Source organism: Malaclemys terrapin, chromosome 14 (genome assembly GCF_027887155.1).
Source record: "Malaclemys terrapin pileata isolate rMalTer1 chromosome 14, rMalTer1.hap1, whole genome shotgun sequence".
In the NCBI taxonomy this organism is placed as follows: domain Eukaryota; kingdom Metazoa; phylum Chordata; order Testudines; family Emydidae; genus Malaclemys; species Malaclemys terrapin.
This window is the reverse complement of record NC_071518.1, coordinates 37,694,179-37,714,263: the sequence shown is the minus strand read 5'-3', so window position 1 is coordinate 37,714,263 and position 20,085 is coordinate 37,694,179. Positions and strand designations below refer to the sequence as shown.

The window sequence follows — 20,085 nt, the reverse complement described above, 5'->3', positions numbered from 1 at the left end:
AGAGTAGAAGAAAGGGAAGGAGCTTTATCCAGATAACTTTTGGAGCAATTGGATTACATCTCTACCCAGGATGGAGGAGATCCTAGAATATGAGGATGGGATAGCTGGTCCGTCCTCTTTCTCTGTGTATTGGGTGATGCAGGCAGGCTGCTAGGAGTCCAGTGTCCTGGGATTCCCTTTAGTTCTATTTTTCACCTCTTGAGTGACCGCTTCCCTGCACCTTCCCACCCAAACTTCTGCATATTGAGGATAAATATACTTTCCCACTACATTTGCAACACATACATGGGATATAAAGGCATGAAATAAAACTGTTGCTTAGCTTAGCTATAAACACCGGCAGCCAACAGGCAAATGGTTTTCAAGTGATCCCATTTGAATGCTTTACACCTCCAAGCAGCACCCCTTAAATGCAGTACTATGTTGAAAAGTCATAAAAAAAACAGTGCCTTGTTCCCGAAATCTGTGCCCCCTGCGTAGGCAGGCAGACTAGCTCACTGTAGTGAGAAAAAGTGTTTACTGGTTAATTCCTCTTAGCCCTGCTGGTTCCTTCTTGGGCATCAATAGAATTGTTCAACGGCAATCAATTCCATCTGTACAAACCCACTGAAAGCCCTTGAGGCCTGTACAGGTGCTTCTGAAGGCCTGATTGGCCTGTGGAGCCTTTGTTGTTGGTGCTGATGCACGAGAAGGAAAGAGACCAGTTTGACTGGCAGAGCAGAGCCCAGGTTCAGTTTGATTGGGCTGGCAGTTAACCGAGCAGATGTTAACAGAAATCATCGAGATACAGAGCCTCACAGTGATGTTTGTCACCCTTCAGACTAAAACCACACTGAGAACAGAGCGCGAGAACGGAACTCTGGCGAGAACTTGGTGATGAAGGGACCTGCCAGGGCTCTGTAAATAGCTTTAAATAAAGAGAGTCTGGAACCCTGCTGGGAGGATGTTCATTTTATTTCTCTCTCCGTGGACTGAGATTTCCCAAAGCTATGTTCTTATTGGTGCACCATGCTGTGGAGACCTTGGCTCTGGCTTTAAAAGGCCCCGTGCTGAGCAGGTTAAAAGGGTGGTAGAAACAATCAGTGGGCGTAAAATGGTACAAGGCAGCTAGAGAGGAAGGCTGAGGAAGAGAGTTTTAAAATGCCCCATTCCACCCTTGTGCCAAGCCGTCCATTCAGCAGTAGCGTGAGCACCTCCAGCAACTTCTCTGACTTTCTCTTGTGAAGACGTAGGGAACTGTTCTGTATTTCATATTCCGTTTGTACAAGGAAGTGTGTTGAAAGAGGCTGTTAGGCAACAAACTTCAGCTGAAAAGGCAGCCTCGCTTGAGGGGAATGGTGCTGGGAGGGGATAATAGTTAGAATACCTTTGTCAGGCTCTTGGGAGAAGGCAGCCCGACATGGGACTAAGGAATGAGAGCACTTGGTTCTATCCCAGAGGTGGGCAAACTACGGCCCGCGGGCCACATCCGGCCCACGGGACTGTCCTGCCCGCCCCTTGAGCTCCCGGCCGAGGAGGCTAGCCCCTGGCCCCTCCCCTGCTGTCCCCCCCAGCCTCAGCTTGCTGTGCTGCCAGTGCTCTGGGCGGCGGGGCTGTGAGCTCCTGCCGGGCAGTGCAGCTGGCTCTGGCCGGGCGGCGCGGTTGCCAGTCCTGGCGCTCTGAGTGGCATGGTAAGGGGGCGGGGAGCGGGGGGGTTGATAAGGGGCAGAGGGTCCCAGGGGGCAGTCAGGGAGCAGGGGGCGGTTGGATAAGCATGGGAGTCCTGGGGGGCCTGTCAGGGGGCAGGGGTGTGGATAGGTGTTGGGGCAGTCAGGGACAGGGAGCGGGGGGTTGGCTAGAGGGTGGGGTCCCAGGGGGGCTGCTAGGGGCGGGGGATCGTGGGAAGGGGGGGTCGGGGCCAAGGAGCAGGGAGGGTTGGGGATTCTGAGGGGGGCAGATAGGGGGCGGGGGCCAGGCTGTTTGGGGAGGCACAGGAGTTAGTTGCCTAAGTATTTTTGAGGATATGGGCCTCAGTCTCTCATTTTCCATCTGTAAAATGGGAACAATAATCTGTCCCAGCTGTCTCAAATCTACAGCGGAAAGGTGCTATGTTTGTGAAGATGATTGTCTGTCCTTCGTGGACAGATTAATTTCATAAACCCCAAAAACATTTCTTTAGTTTTCAAAATGGCTTGTTTGAAAACTAAAGAAATGTTCAGATGAAAGAGCTGTGCTCCACTAGCACTAATCTGCTCCAGGGCACGCATAAGAGGGCTGCTGGTGTGCTGGAGGAGAGCAGAAGGTTCTCCGGTGAGCCCCAGTAGCCAGCAGACAGCCTGTTGTAGCTTATTGCTGTATCTTTGTCTCGTCCTTGCTGACTTGTGCCTGCTTCACCGAGTTGCGCTTGGATGTTAAGATCACCCTGGCTCATGAAAATCGAATTGAGTTTGCACCCCAAGAGGCACTAAACAGTTCCTGGGCTTGTAAATGTTCTTTGTACATTGCTGGATGAATAGGCAGCTTATTGGAGCAGGGATGGTGAAGGCTGGGCTGTTCAGGTGTGTTGCTGAGGGCGCCTTGGGCATAGGCGGTGACTTGTTTACATCACTCTTCAGCGTTTAACCGGACACCGCTCCAGAGCTGAAGAGAATTCAGGATCAGCTCTAGTTTCTTGGAATGTGAATTTCAAATCGCCACGGTGGGGTTTTCTTGAAACTACCAGGCAATGCCCTGAGCCAGCAGCTGGCTTTGAAGTTAATGAAATCAAACAATTTGACTGGGCTTTGAGGAGACGCTTGTTTATTAAAAAGGAAAAAAGGTTCAGTCCTGCTGTTTTCTATAAAACTCAATGTGCATGTCATGCTTCGCATAGCTGCTGCTTCCTAGCGCCATGCTGGGCCTCTTGGGAAGGAGGGAAGAGCTCACCCCATGGGGTAAGAGCAGTGAAACCAGGTCGGGCTGAGGAAGGTGCCGGTGATGGATATAAAGTGAAATGCTAAATCAGGACCCAAGGGGAGGCCCACGCTGGGCGTGACTGGGTGACAAAGATATTAGTGGTATTGCTGATGAGTTGTGCTTTAAAGTGCACCCTGGGTCTTAAATGCTTCCCCTGCTGCTTTCCAGTAGCAGTGATTACTAATCCCAATAGGAGAGAGTGAGATTGTGTAGATCGCTTACACTGCCAGTAATGGACTCAATACTGTGATCTCTTTCCCACCTTGCGATGAGGTCTCTGAACTACTTTTCCCTTCCATGTTACTCTCTCTGTCCCTTTGCAGCAGCTGTCACTCTAGCCTTCTTGATTAGTGTAGAGAGTCTCGATACGCAGCGGAAATGTGAACGCTAATATTCTCCTAAGCAGCTGCTGTCTGATATTGCAGGGGATCATCCAGTCTAGGGGAAGCAAAGGGGCAATGACGGGTCTGTAGGATGCCGACATTCCCCACTGCCGAATCTGTGTCCTCATCTCCATGTCCATATCCTGTTAACTAATGTAACCCTACGCTGATACCTGGCACACCCGTTGAGTTCAGGCCCTGGCTCCCGGCGTTAGAAAAGGATGCAGAGTGGCTTCAGTACTTGAAGACGTGGGGGTTAGGAACTAAGAGGTGCAGTTTTAGACTAAAACAATCAAGATCTGAATATTTATTTTTTCCTTCTCTTTCTCTCCCACAATCTGTTTCAGCAACTGTACCAGATCCTGACAGACTTTGATATTCGGTTTTATATGTATGAGCTGCTCAAGGTGAGTGATGGTCATGAAGAGTCTGGGCTGGGGGAATGAAGGTCTCTGAGGCAATGGCAGAATTCCTGGAGCAGCCCTCTGGCAAATTGACTCATCGGCTTGTTCCCTCTCTGGTAGTTGATGCAGAATTGTTGTCACATAAGATCCCATTTGGGAGGGTTGCCGTGAGAAGATCAAACCAACCAGCCTCCGTGGAGGAGAGAAGAATGTGGGAGGTTCAGAACTGAACTGGGGCTCTTTAGTTGTCTTTTATACTGTCGGTATCTGGTCTTTTTCCAGAAAGGAGTTCCCTATCAGTAGTGACTGTGTAGGTAAGTGGAGAGTAAAGCACCAGGGACAAAGCGCTGGAAGTGGGTGGGGTGAAGGGAGTAGCCAAGGTGAGCTAGGCATGGTTGGCATTATGCAAAGCCAGAGGGGGTGGATCACCAACCCTGTGTTGTCTTGATCTCGCAGAACCTGAGCGCATGCCCAAGAGGGGCGTTTTCCTGAGCTTTTACAGAACTTGCTTTGGTAGCCCCAATTGTCCAGAGTCACCAGGGCAATTAGGGAGTTGGGTGGGAGGTAGGTGGCTTCAAATCTTCCTTCCCCTGAATGAGCCTGTGGGTCAGAAACAAGCTGGCTGGTTAAATGCTTTGAAATCTTTCAAAGCCCCAAGTGTTTTCTGTCGGTGGGGCTGAGGCTTTAGACCCCCATGGCTCTGCTGGTATTTGACTTACATCTGTTAGGGTCACTAAGGCCCTTTGAGACCCGACTTAGGTGCCTTACTGTAAGTTTCTATTTGGCTGGTTTTTCTTTCAAATGATAGAGAGGGAAGAAAAGGGATGAATGCCATCCTCAAGTGAGCAGTGTGTGCCCTTGTGCTCTTTTGGTTTCATTAGACTGCCCCACTCCTTCTCTGGAGAGGCTGCTGTACCACCACGTGGCAGGTTTTGAGATCTGCTGAACCGTCTCTATGGGATCTCAAGCTTCAGTGTGAAGGAGCTAGCAGAGCACTTCCGTTCTCAAAGCTGTGCTCTGGGCACTATCGTGTTGAATCTCTGCCAAGGCAGCCGCTGTTGTCTGTCTTGGTTCCCGGCAGGGCAACTGGATGATTAAAACTGCCATTTGCAGGCCTTTTGGGCTGGCTTTGGGTCTGGAAGTGTCAGAGAAGACTGCCCGAGCCTTGGAGTGTCCACTCCAGGAGTCAGTGACTCAAGATAACCACTTGGGATAGATCTCCTAGCCAGCCCAAGCTGTGGCTACCCGTCCGTGTTCCCAGTCCTTTCAGGGAATGATTGTGTCTGTCTGGGAGGGAAATCCCCTTCTGATTGAATTCAAGGCATGCTGTGAAGCTCCAGGCTCTTCTATTTTTATTGAAATGAGGGAGAGGAACAGGGCAGGTTAGACAAACGGCATAAGGAATTCAGCCTCACAAACACAGAGAAGGTAGAGAATGCGTTGGCCTCTTTTAGTGTCTTCCATGTGAGGATCTCCGAGCACTTGACAAACCTTGATAGATTTAGCTCCGCCATCTCTTAGAGGTAGAGAAGCTGCATACTCCTCACTTAATACACGGAGAACAGCTGCACAGAGACACAGCTAGTCCAGGGTCCTCAAGCTGAGAATAGAACTCGGGTCTGTGCACTCTCTGCTTGTGTTTCCTGCCTTGTTCTTTGAACCACGTCGTCATTCCTTCCCTAGTGTTCAAGTCATTATGCGCCTTGCACCTGTGTGATCTTGGTTTAGAAATTATTGGTAGATCCAAGCAAATTCTGGAGGCTCAAAAGAAAAGCCATCCTCAAAGGCCCTAAAACATTGTGCAAATGGTAGAAATCGCTGCATTCCTGGGGAGTTCCTCTCCTGCCAGCAGTGACAGCGGAAATGACGGCCAGTCACTTGTGGTTGTGGACCTATCTACTGATAGGACCTCTATCTCACTGGCTCTTGAGCTCTGATGTACATGCTGGGAGCACAGATCCAGGAGTCGGGGCCTTGTACAACAAATGAACCAAGTGTAGAATGGCAGCCGCATAGTCCTCTTGTTCTCTACCAGCAACGTGCCACTTCTGCCGCAACCAGGATAGTGAGCGAGACAAGGATCCTGGTTGTTCGGAGTCCTTCAGGTTCTGTACTCTCTTCATTCGGGCACAGCTACTTTATTGGCTGGAGAACCATGTGCTACATCGTGGACTTTTGTCTGTGTTTACTGGTTTGTCTAACAAATGTATATTGTTGGTCTGCCAGGCCCTGGATTACTGTCACAGCATGGGGATCATGCACAGGGACGTCAAACCCCACAACGTCATGATAGACCACCAACAGAAAAAGGTACTGCTGCAGTGGGGCCCAAAGTTATCGAGGTTTCAGGGCAGCTTGAAACTTTGCCACCACAGTGTCCATAGTCTAGGCTGCTGCTTTCTTATTCCCGCCCCCAACCACTCTCTCTTCCCCGAGTGAGATCACTTGTACTCTACATGTGTTGGGGATTGTCTGTCTGAGCTAGCATACTTGACTTCTGCTGCCTTTTCTCTGAGCTCTACAGAAGCAAAGTGCTCTGACTTGGCCAGGGTGGGGAGGGGATTGCTTCTAATTACTCCAATTCCTCTGGTTATTTGGGGAGTGGTTTCCAACCTTTGCTAAAAGAGAAGGGTTACTGCTACCGTCTGGAAAGCTTGGGGCAAGGGGGTAAGAGAAATAGAGGGGGATGGGACACAAGGAGGACAGATGGGAGAAGTTCCTCTGTTGGACAGTGTGATCGTTACGATTGTTCGGATGTGACATCCTATCTTGTCTGAAGAGTACATGGATTTTATACACTGGGAACGTAAGCTTCTCCTGTCGTTGGATCCAGTGAAGTTATAGTCTCAATACAGAGTTTTGCTTTCTTAGGGGACAGGTGATATTGGTGCGTGGGGGGTGTGTGGAATCTAGCAGTTCTCTAGCGTTTGGTTTGGTTTGTTTTTAAACCTGCTAAGTAGAAGACCCTTCCCCCAGTTAAATCCCCAAAAGCCAAGAGGCTCAGAGTAGAGGCTGTTGCTTCAGCCCTGGCTCATCTGTATTATGTGAGACCACAGCATGTTCAGAGCCCTCGAGTAACTTCACTCCACTGGCTTGAGCGCTGTGTCCCCCTCTGAATTCTGTAGCTATTGTAGGTTTCAGATGACTTTTCTAAGTGGATGAAGTTAGTGGATAACCTCCTTTCACCTGCAGTCACTAGACTGGCTTGATCTCCTAGATGAAAGCCTGTGGCTTATCTGCACTGGCCTGCCATGTGCAATACTGTGGCCTCTTTTTCCACATCTGGCCTGTGTCATTTTTGATGGACACTGGTCAATCCATGGGATAAAATACCTTAGTGGGTACTTGCCCATTGTGTCAGCCACCTGATGTCCAGCCCTGGAGTGCCATCTTAACTTCAGGGCTGCATGTGGCAGTGAACTGCTGATTTTCCCCTTTCCCATTTGGGGTAGATGCTGCATATACCAAAGGGACAGTGGTATCTCAGGGTCTTTCCCTCCATCTGCCCAGTTCAAGTGATGCCTTGGAGTCCTCCCACATGCATATTTCTCCGGAGCTGCTAAGCCACCGTTCCCTCCCTGTGAATCAGCAGTAGCGGTCTCCCAGCCGATGCCGGCAGCTCAGGGGTTGATAGTCTCCCTGGCACTTATAACGCCATCTGCAGGTCCATGCAGGTGTGGTGCAGTCTGCATTTCTCACCTGAAAGGGCAGCTCATCCCCTCTGCTTGAGCCAGTGACTCTCTCGTGTTAGCAGTGATGCTGCCTTCACGCCCAGCTGTGCTTTTGATTTTTGTTTAATGCGGCTGGTTCCTGCTTGTTCCCTAGCATCCAATTAACTGTCTTTTTATTTGACTGGTGGCGTTAGTAACACATGAGTCACCCAGCAATAGATTATTTGATTAGGGTTGCAAGGCAGAGAATTCTCTGAGCCATGGTAATGCCACAAAGCACCGCAGATAATAGAGTGAGGTGACAGCACGAGCAGAGTCCAGACGATACCGCATCGCTGCACAATGGGCTCCGGGCTTTCACCAAACCATTGAAAAAGGCTTTGGCAGACTTGGCTTCACCTGACTCGTTTGTACTTGGCAACTAAACCTGTTTGCTCCTACTCTGTGTGTTTCTCTTTTATTGCATGTTTAGTTGCGGCTCATAGACTGGGGTTTGGCAGAGTTCTACCATCCAGCTCAGGAATACAATGTCCGCGTGGCCTCGAGGTACTTCAAAGGACCGGAGCTCCTTGTGGACTACCAAGTAAGAGTCTGCATCCAAATCGCTACTTAGTGCGTTGCTTGTGGTTGCACTCAGGCCACTATGGGTTTGTCCATTTGTCCTCTGGGGGTTACCAGGTTAGAGCAACTTTGCCATGAAGTTGGAAAACTGAGAGCCTCCTTTGACTAGGGGTCTTTTGGGGCTTGGGCCTAAGGCAAGTGTGACCTTTCTCCATTTGATTTTCTTCTCCTCTCCTCAGATGTATGACTATAGCTTAGACATGTGGAGTTTAGGCTGCATGCTGGCCAGCATGATCTTCCGAAAGGAGCCCTTCTTCCATGGCCAGGACAACTATGACCAGGTGAGGAGATGCTGTCTGACTCTGAAAGGGGGAATTCTTGTTTGCCTCTTTCCGTTGGTTGGGGTTGAGGTTCCTGGGCTGGGACCATCTGATTAGTAAGGCATTGTTATGCATTTGGTTGAACTGAGGTGTCAGGACTTGCACAACAGAAAGTGTGTGCCTTCTGGAAGGTCCAATGATATGTGGCACAAATTGTTGTGGTGCTGGAGAAACAAATTTGCAAGGGAGCTTTCCTGGGACCTCAGGATTTCCCCAATGCTGAGCTCCTAATCTCTGGCTGCCCAGGTGCTAACAGACTAACTTCCCACTCTTGTTTGTGGTTAACATGGATGCAGCAGCCTTCCATCCATCCATCCAGTACAGTGGTGGCGGGACATTCTCTTAAGTCAGTGACCTGCCCTTCTCTTGTTGCTTCTGTAAATCTGTCTTTTGTTGCAGCTGGTTCGCATTGCTAAGGTTCTGGGCACAGATGAACTGTATGGGTATCTGAAGAAGTACCACATAGAACTGGATCCGCACTTCAATGATATCCTGGGACAGTAAGTAGGGGAGGCAAGAAGCAAAACATGACTTTTGGTTTATTTTCCTTAAACATCCATCCCAAGAGTGACTCCAAAGCACAAGTGCTGCTTTAGGTCTCCTGGGCTGCAGTGTCATTTGTCAGGCTGTTATCTAGCTATTGATGTAACTTAGGTTTTTTTTCTATCCTCTGGCTGTCTATGCACTGAACAAGCCACTAGATTTTCATAGTAGATTTGGTTCTCTGCCTCTCCCGGGTTCCGAGAGCTCGTCTAGGTTTATTTTTCTTCCCATGTTAGGGGCTGCATCTCACATTCCTCATGATGCCAGTAAAATGACTGAAATGGATTGGGGGGGAACCTAACACAGATGCTGGGAATTGTCCCCTCTACGAATCAGTCATAGAGTTTAAGGCCAGAAAGGATCATCAGATCATAGAATCATAGAATATCAGGGTTGGAAGGGACATCAGGAGGTCATCTAGTCCAACCCCCTGCTCAGAGCAGGACCAGTTCCCAACTAAATCATCCCAGCCAGGGCTTTGTCAAGCCTGACCTTAAAAACCTTTAAGGAAGGAGATTCCACCACCTCCCTAGTATCAGGGGGTAGCCGTGTTAGTCTGTATCTACAAAACCAACAAGGAGTCTGGTGGCACCTTAAAGACTAACAGATTTATTTGGGCATAAGCTTTCGTGGGTAAAAACATCACTTCTTCAGATGCACCTCCCTAGGTAACCCATTCAAGTGCTTCACCACCCTCCTAGTGAGAAGATTTTTCTTAATATCCAACCTAAACCTCCCCAACTGCAACTTGAGACCATTACTCCTTGTTCTGTCATCAGGTACCACTGAGAACAGTCTAGATCCATCCTCTTTTGAACCCCCTTTCAGGTAGTTGAAAGCAGCTATCAAATCCCCCCTCATTCTTTTCTTCTGCAGACTAAACAATCCCAGTTTCCTCAGCCTCTCCTCATAAGTCATGTGCTCCAACCCCCTAATCATTTTTGTTGCCTTCTGCTGGACTCTTTCCAATTTTTCCACATCCTTCTTGTAGTGTGGGGCCCAAAACTGGACACAGTACTCCAGATGAGGCCTCACCAATGTCGAATAGAGGGGAATGATCACATCCCTCGATCTGCTGGCAATGCCCCTACTTATACAGCCCAAAATGCCGTTTGCCTTCTTGGCAACAAGGGCACACTGTCGACTCATATCCAGCTTCTCATCCACTGTAACCCCTAGGTCCTTTTCTGCAGAACTGCTTCCTAGCCATTCGGTCCCTAGTCTGTAACCGTGCATGGGATTCTTCCGTCCTGAGTGAAGGACTCTGCACTTGTCCTTGTTGAACCTCATCAGGTTTTTTGGCCCAATCCTCTAATTTGTCTGGGTCCCTCTGTATCCTATCCCTACCCTCCAGCGTATCTACCACTCCTCCCAGCTTAGTGTCATCTGCAAACTTGCTGAGTGTGCAGTCCACGCCACCCTCCAGATCATTAATGAAGATATTGAACAAAACTGGCCCCAGGACCGACCCTTGGGGCACTCCGCTTGATACCGGCTGTCAACTAGACATGGAGCCATTGATCACTACCCGTTGAGCCCGACGATCTAGCCAGCTTTCTATCCACCTTATAGTCCATTCATCCAGCCCATACTTCTTTAACTTGCTGGCAAGAATACTGTGGGAGACTGTATCAAAAGCTTTGCTAAAGTCAAGGAATAACACATCCTCTGCTTTCCCCTCATCCACAGAACCAGTTATCTTGTCATTGAAGGCAATTAGGTTAGTCAGGCACGACTTCCCCTTGGTGAATCCATGCTGACTGTTCCTGATCACTTTCCTCTCCTCTAAGTGCTTCAGAATTGATTCCTTGAGGACCTGCTCCTTGATTTTTCCAGGGACTGAGGTGAGGCTGACTGGCCCGTAGTTCCCCGGATCCTCCTCCTTCCCTTTTTTTAAAGATGGGCACTACATTAGCCTTTTTCCAGTCATCCGGGACCTCCCCCGATCGCCATGAGTTTTCAAAGATAATGCCCAATGGCTCTGCAATCACATCCGCCAACTCCTTTAGCACCCTCAGATGCAGCGCATCTGGCCCCATGGACTTGTGCTCATCTTGGTCTGACCTCTTGCATACCACAGACCGCCACCACCACCCAGCATCTGGTTGCTAACCCCAACAACCAAAATTAGACCAAAGGATTACAGCCCACTGGAGGCAAGCAGGCAGAACATAGGGGGACCGAGGTGCACCAGTGTCTGAGGCCTCTGCAATGGCAGGGAAATCCTGACAAGTGACCCCAAACACATGCAGCAGAGGAAGGCGAGAAATCCCCCAGGCCACTAGCAATCTGATCTGGGGGGAAATTCCTTCCCGACCCCACATATGGGATCTGTGCTTTCCTTAGATTCCAGAAATTGCTTTGCCTTCATGCTCCCAGCTTGCAAAATTGTCACACACATTTGCCAGCCCAGACCCAGGACCTACTTGCCCACTGTTTCCTATGACGATAATGAGAAACACGGGTTGATATTTTCTAAACAGGGTAAGGGATTTAATCACACCTCTGCCAGTAAAATTAGTGGGAGATGTGTGGCTGAATCCACTGCATTGCTTTGAAAGTCTTTGATGATGATCTCTTACTGGTCTGTCAAAATAAAATTACCTATCTCGTGTGATGGCAAGTAGAAATTTGCAAGGCTGGCTTCAAACTAGAGACATTCTCGCCATTCTGAGCCTGCTTTTGAAGCCCTTGTATCTGATAGACTAAGGCCAGAAGGAGCCATCCTGATCATCTAGTCTGACCTCCTGCACATTGCAGGCTACAGAACCTAGCTATCACCCATGTTGTTTGGAATTCATGCCTGTTCTTTATTGAATGGAACCCTGGACAGCAATGGACCTCTGTAAAGCTTTTCATACAGAGAGCACGTCTAAATTAGCCTTACTGTGCGGTTTTCTCCCTCTCATTGGGATAATCCTAGAATATCAGGTTGGAAGGGACCTCAGGAGGTCATCTAGTCCAACCCCTTACTCAAAGCAGAACCAATCCCCAATTAAATCATCCAACCAATTTTTGCCCCATATCCCTAAATGGCCCCCTCAAGGGTTGAACTCACAACCCTGGGCTTAGCAGGCCAATGCTCAAATCACTGAGCTATCCCTCAAGCCCAGCGCTGCCAAAAGCCAAGTATGCTGGGTTGTAAAGGAAAAGGCTTGAGTGGCACTGTCTTTGTTGGGTGTCACTAGTGAAATGCTGGATTCTGCATGTAGAGGGGGTTGGTAGGTAGCTCTAATTAGCTCCAACACTACCCTTTAAATTCACATATGGGGTATGGTAGGTGAACCCTCCTAGGGTCTGATGGTAGCTGCTGTGCCATTCAGAGATTGGTCTGTACAATGAAAGACATCCCTCTGCTACAGGCACTCGCGAAAACGCTGGGAGAACTTCATCCATAGCGAGAACAGACACCTGGTCAGTCCTGAAGTCCTGGACCTTCTGGACAAACTTCTGCGATATGACCATCAACAGAGACTGACTGCCAAAGAGGCTATGGAGCACCCATATTTCTGTGAGTCCTGGGGGGAGCAAGACCTGGGGTCAGAGTCACATGACTGGGCTGGAAAAGGAAAGGAGGGTTTGTTGATCAGGTGGGAGGTGGGTCTTCCATTCAGTACCTCCCTATGGATCTTGCTATCATATTGATGGCTGGAATTCCAGGTTCTCCAAAGTCTAATGGAAGCTTGTGCTGCTTGAAGGGGGGTTCCTTGGAAGAACCTAAGCTTTCCTGAAAGTGAAGCTTTGATATTGCTCGTAGTAATGCTGCTTCCCTTCCCTGGCTGGTCCTTGTGTCTCTTGCAGACCCGGTGGTGAAGGAGCAGTCCCAGCCCAGCTCAGAAAATGCCGTGCTCTCCAGTGGCCTGACAGCAGCACGATGAAGACTGGAAAACAACGGGTAACTCAAGATGTTTACAAATAAAAACAAAACCTTCAGTCACACAGTGAAGGGACTAACCAAGACCCCTCCCCTATTTATACTCAGCAGAAATCTAACCTTTGGGGGGCTAACACCTCTGTTCCTCTCTGGTGGTTGTGGATAATGTAACTCAACCTGTGGTACCAAAGCCCTGGGCAAATGGTTTGCAAGATACCCAGGGCTCACGGCGACTGATTCTTGTTCACATTTCCATGGCGCCTGCTCTTCCTTCCCAATCCAGCCTTTTCCGACCACGCTGGTGGAGCAAACTTGCCGTTCCACCAGTGGACCATAGCATGCATCTAGATAAATAAGCCCTTTGGAACTGTGGACACTTGGGGCCAAATTCAGACTGGGTATAAGCAGATGCAGCTCTGAGGTCTGGGAGTCGCACCCGCTCACTCCAGGTCCGAGTTTGTCCCTTTCATTTCGGTTTCAGTTGCAGAGGAAAAGTGTGTCTCAGGATTGGTTTGGATCATTTAAAACCAACAGCCACCTTCTAAGTTGCTCAGAGAGAGGTGAGCACCCCTGCAAGTGCATTCAGAAAAGGTGGTGGGCCTGTTAGGGAAAGTCCTGAATGTAGAGGCAGAAAGTTTTTTCTGTAGCAGGCAAAAGACTTTCCCACAGACCTCAGGAAAGCCGATCCTGCAAGTCTGTCTGTAATGAGAGATACAGCCATGTAACACGTGATAACTCACGCCAGGTGAAGTACAATTCCAGAGGGTGAATCTGGAGTGTTTCACGCCAGCACCATTGAATGAAGATGTGAGGAAACGCAGTAGGAGAGCTTGGGGATGCAGGAGTGGGAACAGCAAGGGGGGGGAGGATCAGGAAGCAGAGGTGTGGTGGGAACAGGGAGGGAGTGGCGCTGTTGGGGTGACTATAGCTACCGAGACAGAGCTTGGGTCCATGTAGTGTGTTAACAATCAGCCAAATGCTGAATTCTGGGGCTAAGTTTCTGTTGGGGGGGCAGGGTGGTTCTCTTGTGGCTTTTCATCCGATCCCTTGATAGCTTTATAGCCCCACAACTCACAGTTGCCACCTCTGTTTGTTCTGTGTGTAATTTCATCCAGCGGTTCTAGAAACCTCCTAAACCTAGAAACCGGAGATAGTGTTTTGCCACCAGCACCTAAACACAGAATTTCCTTCTCCGGCATTGTCAAATATTTAATTTTTTTTTTATAATATAAGGTTAGAATGTTTCTATTTGAAACATCTGTTTACATTCCATATCCCAATAAAGTTATATTGGCATTGATAGCAGGTCAAATCCATTTGTATAATTCACTGAAACCAATAAATATCTATACGTATGAACGTCTGTTGTCTTCTAGTCTATGGGGAGGTGCAGAAACGAAGAGCAGCTGAAGGCTTTGCATCCTGTAGTTAGGGTTGAGTTCTAACTTCTGTTCCAGTTTCCCTTTTTATCAGAACTGGCTCTTTAACTTCCTCTCATCAGCTCCTTTTGGCCTGATACTGTTCATGCTTGGTCTCAGCCCAGAGGTGAAAGTCTCCGCAAAATCACTTTAGCTGCTGTTGAGTTCAAAGGGAGTCGCTCATGCCCAGGGAATAAACTTTTGTGCTTGCCAGACTCTCAGGGTACGTCTACAGTGTAAAAAACCCGCTTGCGGGGTTGCAGGACTCTGAAATTCGTGTCGATGTTCAAGCTGGGGGAGGGTCTCAGAGCCCAGGTTCCAGCCTGAATATCGACACTGCAGTGGTATAGGCCTGAGCCTGCGTTGCCCCAGCTGTAGTTTTATGTAACTACAGACATACCCTCACCACTGAAACATCAAACCAGGGTTGTTTTCTAGAGCGCTCCTTCCGGGAAACCCAATATGTCCCACTCCTGGAAAAGTCCTGAATTCTTAATCTGCATGTTCACTCACACTCTCACACACACGTACACTCACACACGCTTCTCCGTATGGGTGGCTGGACTGTTCTCTATTAAGGACATGCTGATATAGCAACAGCTCTTCATTTCTTTCCTGGTTTAGGACAAGAAATGTAAGGACCAGTACTAATGCGGTGGCCAAGTTGAGGATTCAAGCTCTTGAAAGTTGGAACATTTCAAAAGTGAAGGTTCCTTGTTAATTATGGCCCTCCAATGGACTGTTTGTTTTAACCTATACTAATGGTTCTCAGGGGATGTTCACTCTGGGCTGGTGTCTCCCCCACTGCCTCCCCATTCCCTCTCCTGCCTGTCTGGGACCCACCCCCCTTTTTAGACATAGATTGAACAGTTGTGATTGCCTGATGTGTTCACAACCCCAAGTCCGAGAATCCATGATCTGTACCAGAAGCTTTCAAATTGGGGGGGGATGGACACACGAGGAGCTGATGGGGCCGGGCTGAAGGGCCAGGAGTGGGCTCTGTCCGGCAGGGGAAGCAGATGCGGCTGTGTGCAGACATCTCAGCTGCCAGAAACAAGCTCCCCCATTGCACAGCTGCAGCACCCACCTACTGGCAGTTACCCTGGGGCGGTTGATGGGGACTCTGAGCAGGGAGCTGAAGGCTGCACCCTGGGAGCACTGGCCCCCTGCCAGGCAGAGCCCCCTGCTGACACTGGCCCTTCAGCGTGGCCTCAGGGTAGAGTCCCATCCACTTCCCTGCTGGACAGAGCCTCTGCATGGGAAGCAGATGTGGCTGCACTTGAAAGGTTGGGGTCAGCAGGGGGCTCTATCTGGCAGGGGCCAGTACTCACTGGGTGCAAGTTTCTGCTTCCCTGCTGCCCCCAGCCCTTAGCGCTACCCTGTTCACTTCCCCTGCGCAGTGGGGGAGCGAGGCAGGCAGGGAGCTGTGTCCCGGCAGCTAAGACTGCTGGACCATGCATGCAGCAAGTGGCTTCCTCAACAACCACATGGTGAGTGCCCCCTTAGGTACCCGGCATCCCCTCCCCCCTTGCTTAGAAAGAGTGGGGCACACATGAGACAGGTATCTCTGAAAGGGGAATGTCTGATCTATCCCTGTAAAACACCAGATGGCAATGAGGTCAAGTTAGAATTGGGGTAGGACCTTCACATGGGGAATTTCCTGACTTCTGATGGGTTGGCTTCTTAGCCTCAATGCTGCATTAACTCCATTTTTTTGTGTTTAGCATTAAATTCCAACCCATTAAATCAATGCTAAGTGAATGTCAATGTGCACGTTTGGGAAAGGCAGGGGTTTACATTTCTTGTAGCAATGGGAGCAAGCTATTCATACTGCAGTGAGAACCATCTGCATTGCCCAACTCCTGGGTTTTACATTGGTAACTAATGGGGTGTGGATGTAGAATCTTCACCCGGAGCCCTTTTTTAGCCTGAAGAGGGAAAAGGGGTGGATGGCTCTGGGGGGAGAGGTCCAGGGTCATAAGACCCTACTTCAGACCTCCCACTGACAGGTGTGGAGACCTCCACGCATTCTTCCCTGACACAGCCATACCAACACGCAGCACACACCTTGTCCTCTCCTCTGGCAGGACCTTTTCCTCTGGAGTTTCAGCAATGCTTTCCAATCCCAAAGTAAGTTAGGAAGCGAAATCATGTTCCCATCTTAAAGAAGGGGAATGAGGTATAGAACGGTTAAGCGACTTGCCCCAGTCACCCTGCAAATTCAGCCCAGTCCCACCGCCTTCCCCACCTCAAAGCTGGTGTTGAGACCAAATGTGAGAAGCTTCAGCCCAAAAGGAAATGAGAGAGGCTAGTATGGAAATACCCTTGCAATCTACCATTCCGTGCTGCTGCACTGTACAGGGAGTAGTACGTGTGTGCACATAGCTCTCTCTGTTACATGCCCAGAGCCGGAAATGCCGCTTCCCCCTGTTCAGTAATACTTCCCATCTACTTTTCCTTATGGCAGTGAAAAACGCTTTGTCTTCAGAAAGAAAGGGGGCAAGGGCGATCCCTGATCACACGTCTTCTGAGCAAACAAGGAATCTGGCACAGATATGGCAGTGAGACAGGGGTGAGCTCACAAATGTACAGTGAAAATTCCCTGCCTACCGACCCGGCCCAGTGCTACAGCCCCAGGTGACGGGCTGCAGGTCACAATCTCAGCTTGATGCCTTGCTCTCAAGAGCAGCAGGGCCAGGGAGCACGTGCATGGGGAGGCTTGGGGTGATGCAGGCATCTGAGTGGGGGTGAGAGAACGTGTTGCGGGCACAGAGAGACTCCTACTGGCCCCCAATAGGAATGTTCTCCCAGGGGACCATTGCAAACTGTAAGGGAGGCAAGGTGGAAAAAACAGATTTTCATTCACCTGCCATTCCATGCTATAGTAACTTAGCACTCCTACAATGCTGACATCTTCAAAGCACCGCATAAGCCTTGCACCACCCTTGGGGATTGGGTCAGTATTCTCCTACTTTACAGACAGGGAAACTGAGGGACAGAGGTTCCGTGACATGCCCAAGCCTGTGGAGGGAGTAAGTTGTGGGGGAAGGATTAGAACCTGCTTCTGTCTCCTTGGCCCTGCGCTCAATCTACTAAGTGCTGAAGAAGGAAAAAGTTCTGGCAACACATTGGCATCAACTGCGGCTCGCGTCTGATGCTCACTTCCCTCCTCCCATCTCTCCCTAGGTCCGATGCTGTTCCTCCCAATTTTCCATAAGCAGAACAAGAACCAAATCAAACGTCTTATCAGCGTGTGTACAGAGCTGGCGGCCAGACGGCGTTGCGGTGGCAGGGGACGAGACCAGAGACCGCACCGGCTCCATGGCACCCACCAGTTTATAAACACAAACCTTACTTCTGAATGTAAAAGGTTCCTCTGCCTTTGACTTCCTGTTGACCTCTTCCTGACCCAGAAAGCATGGAAAATGTGAAGGGTATGCAAAACGGTTGTTGGCTAATGTTGCTCCCCCCCATGCTGACCTTTGCCCCCCTGAACCCCAGCATAACGTATTAACTAGCTGGCTCCAGACTTGATGCGGCAGGGAGGGGGCAGCGGGGGGAAATACGGCATGATGGACAGTTCTATATTATAATTAAAGGAATTCTATATTATTGAATAAAAGTTTTAAAAGAAATGTATGGAGAGTATTCAGTGTGGAAGGAGCCCTGGGGCATGCCCCCCTTAGTGGAGGATGCTGAGGCTGGTCGGAGCCCTTCCTGGTGCTGTCTCCTGCCATTCGCTTGTTTTCTGTGGTGGGAAGAGAGTGAATCTGTTGTACAAGGGTGGGCTAGAGCCCGCCGCCTCCAGCTACTGGGTGGGCTTAAGCAGCCGGGCTACTGGAGGACAGGACCTCGTAAATCGATAGGAAAACTCCACGCGGGGCCTAGCATCTTTCCCTCAATATCAAGCTCCTTCGGAGGCCTGGATAAACACTAGACGCTTGGTCCCCCGTGTGGTGTCTGCACCGCAGCAGAGGGTGAGACTGGCTGCCACTTTTAGCTAGTATCCCATTTTCCTTCCCCCTGCCTCTGAAGGAATGGCAGAGCCAGGAAAGGCGCAAATGCTTTCTCCTTCCCTACCCCAGCTGAGAAGGATGTGGTACAGGGTGGGGTCTCTCAAGAGATGCCCTAATCAAGGGAGGCCTTTGCAACTATAGTTCAAGATCTGGCTGCCTGGAGATCTCAGCTGGATTTAAAAAAGGATAAGGAGATAGCCCCCGTGTCTGCACCAACACCCCTGCCATGGACACACACAATGGGTGACTTCAGTCCTCTGAGCCTCTCCCCTGCTCAGGAGGGCTGGGGCATTCTCATTAATCCTAAACACAGCAGACTCCTTATCCTCACAGTTCTCTGTGGGGACCACTGAGCCCTCCTTCCTTCTGTCTCCCCCCCCGCCCCCCAAGGACCCCCGGGCAGAACCAGCAGTGCTCACAATGCTTCCTCTTTAGTGACTGCTCCCTGGAGCGCTTCTGACTTCCTTCTCGGCCACTGCCTCGAGCTACACCTCCATTTGGGTAGTGAATCGAACGGGCTGGTGGAGTAAACCAGGGCTTTCTCCCCGCTCCTTCCGTCCCTCTAACCCCCGCTCATATCAACCCGCCTTCCTGCTAGCGGTAGTGGTACCACTTGCGTTTCCTGACACCCTCGGTTAAGGAAGAGATCTCTGTCGGACGGGTGGGCACGTCCTGGTCACGGCAGCCAACTCCTCACCTGCTCAGTCGTCAAGTGTTTATCCCAGCTGTGTCTCTGCACTGGGCAGGCAGCATTTCCGAGCCAGTGAGCTTGACTTGAAATTAACAAACCCAGACGCTTGAAGCTACTTTTTAAAACCCCAGCAGGACTCCAATTCTACTTTGTCATTTCTTTTCTCGGGCCCTCCTCTCTGCCTCCAGCTCCCCTTGCCCTCCTCTCTGCCTCCAGCTCCCCTTGCATAGTTTTTATCCAGCGCCTTGGTACTGAAGCTGTCTGTTGTAAGGCTACCTCTGATATAAGGCTATCTGCTGTATGTTTTGTCTCCTGGCTCTTTGGAAGCTCATTATAAATACCTCTTTATAACAAGCACCTCCCTGTAATGTACGTTTAGTATCTTCTAAGCCTTATAGAAGTGGTGCTATGTATGTGTGCGTGTGTATATAAACTCTGTATTTATCATCTGTTTCCACGTGTGGGTCTGTGTATCTAGGGCAGTGCTGGGCACTAAGTGTGCAGCTGAGGGATTTGCTTAAGGGGAACAGATATGCAGGAGGAATGTTAAAATGGACTCTATGCCTTTAACGTGTTGTGGCTTCTGCCACTCCCCACTTACCAGCCTCCTAGTTGTGAGTGTGTTCCCAGGAATACATGCTAGCCCTGCTTGGTTTTTCAGGGCTGTGGAGCTGATGGGGAAGGGTCCCTGGGGATGTCTTCAGTAAACCTTCCCCAGAGGCAATCAATCTATCTCTAGGTATTAACCCTGGGCCCATCCCTTTAGTATCTTGGCCCTTTGTTCCAGGAAGAGCAGCTACCTTCTGGGGGTCACAAGGTCACTCTTTGGTGCTCAGTTAGGTTTTAGCTGTAGTTCCTATCAGCCCAGGATTGTGTGTAGGCCATAAAGCATGAACCCCGAGTTGAAAGCCAGCATGAACCCCAGTTTCCAGGCTAGAGGATGAAATGCATCGACGTGGTAAGAGCACAGTGAACTCGTTCAAGAGTGAGGGCAAATGAGCGCCCGATGCACTCTGATCCAGCAAAGAACTTTACAGGAAGGAATTGAAATAAGCAAGGTGCATTTGTTGCCTCTTGGTCTCCAGTTGGCTCACCTGATGGGGGCGAGGAAAATAGAGACCTCATTTGAGGACTAACTGATACCTTCACTGTGTTGGAGACCCACCTGCAATATGCTAGTTCCCTCCACACAGTTAAAATATGCTTCCGT

The 20,085-nt window shown here is 49.8% G+C and overlaps 1 protein-coding gene across 1 annotated transcript in view; it reads left to right on the top strand.

The window, feature by feature from the left end:
• CSNK2A2 (casein kinase 2 alpha 2) overlaps nucleotides 1–19,328 on the top strand; it is a 42,198-nt gene extending 22,870 nt beyond the window's left edge. The window contains exons 5-12 of the mRNA XM_054048879.1: nucleotides 3,665–3,724; nucleotides 5,948–6,031; nucleotides 7,865–7,975; nucleotides 8,193–8,294; nucleotides 8,733–8,833; nucleotides 12,239–12,387; nucleotides 12,678–12,771; nucleotides 17,355–19,328. Of these exons, the coding sequence (XP_053904854.1) occupies nucleotides 3,665–3,724; nucleotides 5,948–6,031; nucleotides 7,865–7,975; nucleotides 8,193–8,294; nucleotides 8,733–8,833; nucleotides 12,239–12,387; nucleotides 12,678–12,754 (684 nt within the window). The 3' untranslated portion in view covers nucleotides 12,755–12,771; nucleotides 17,355–19,328. The remainder of the gene's footprint in view (nucleotides 1–3,664; nucleotides 3,725–5,947; nucleotides 6,032–7,864; nucleotides 7,976–8,192; nucleotides 8,295–8,732; nucleotides 8,834–12,238; nucleotides 12,388–12,677; nucleotides 12,772–17,354) is intronic.
• Nucleotides 19,329–20,085: the final 757 nt, after the last annotated feature.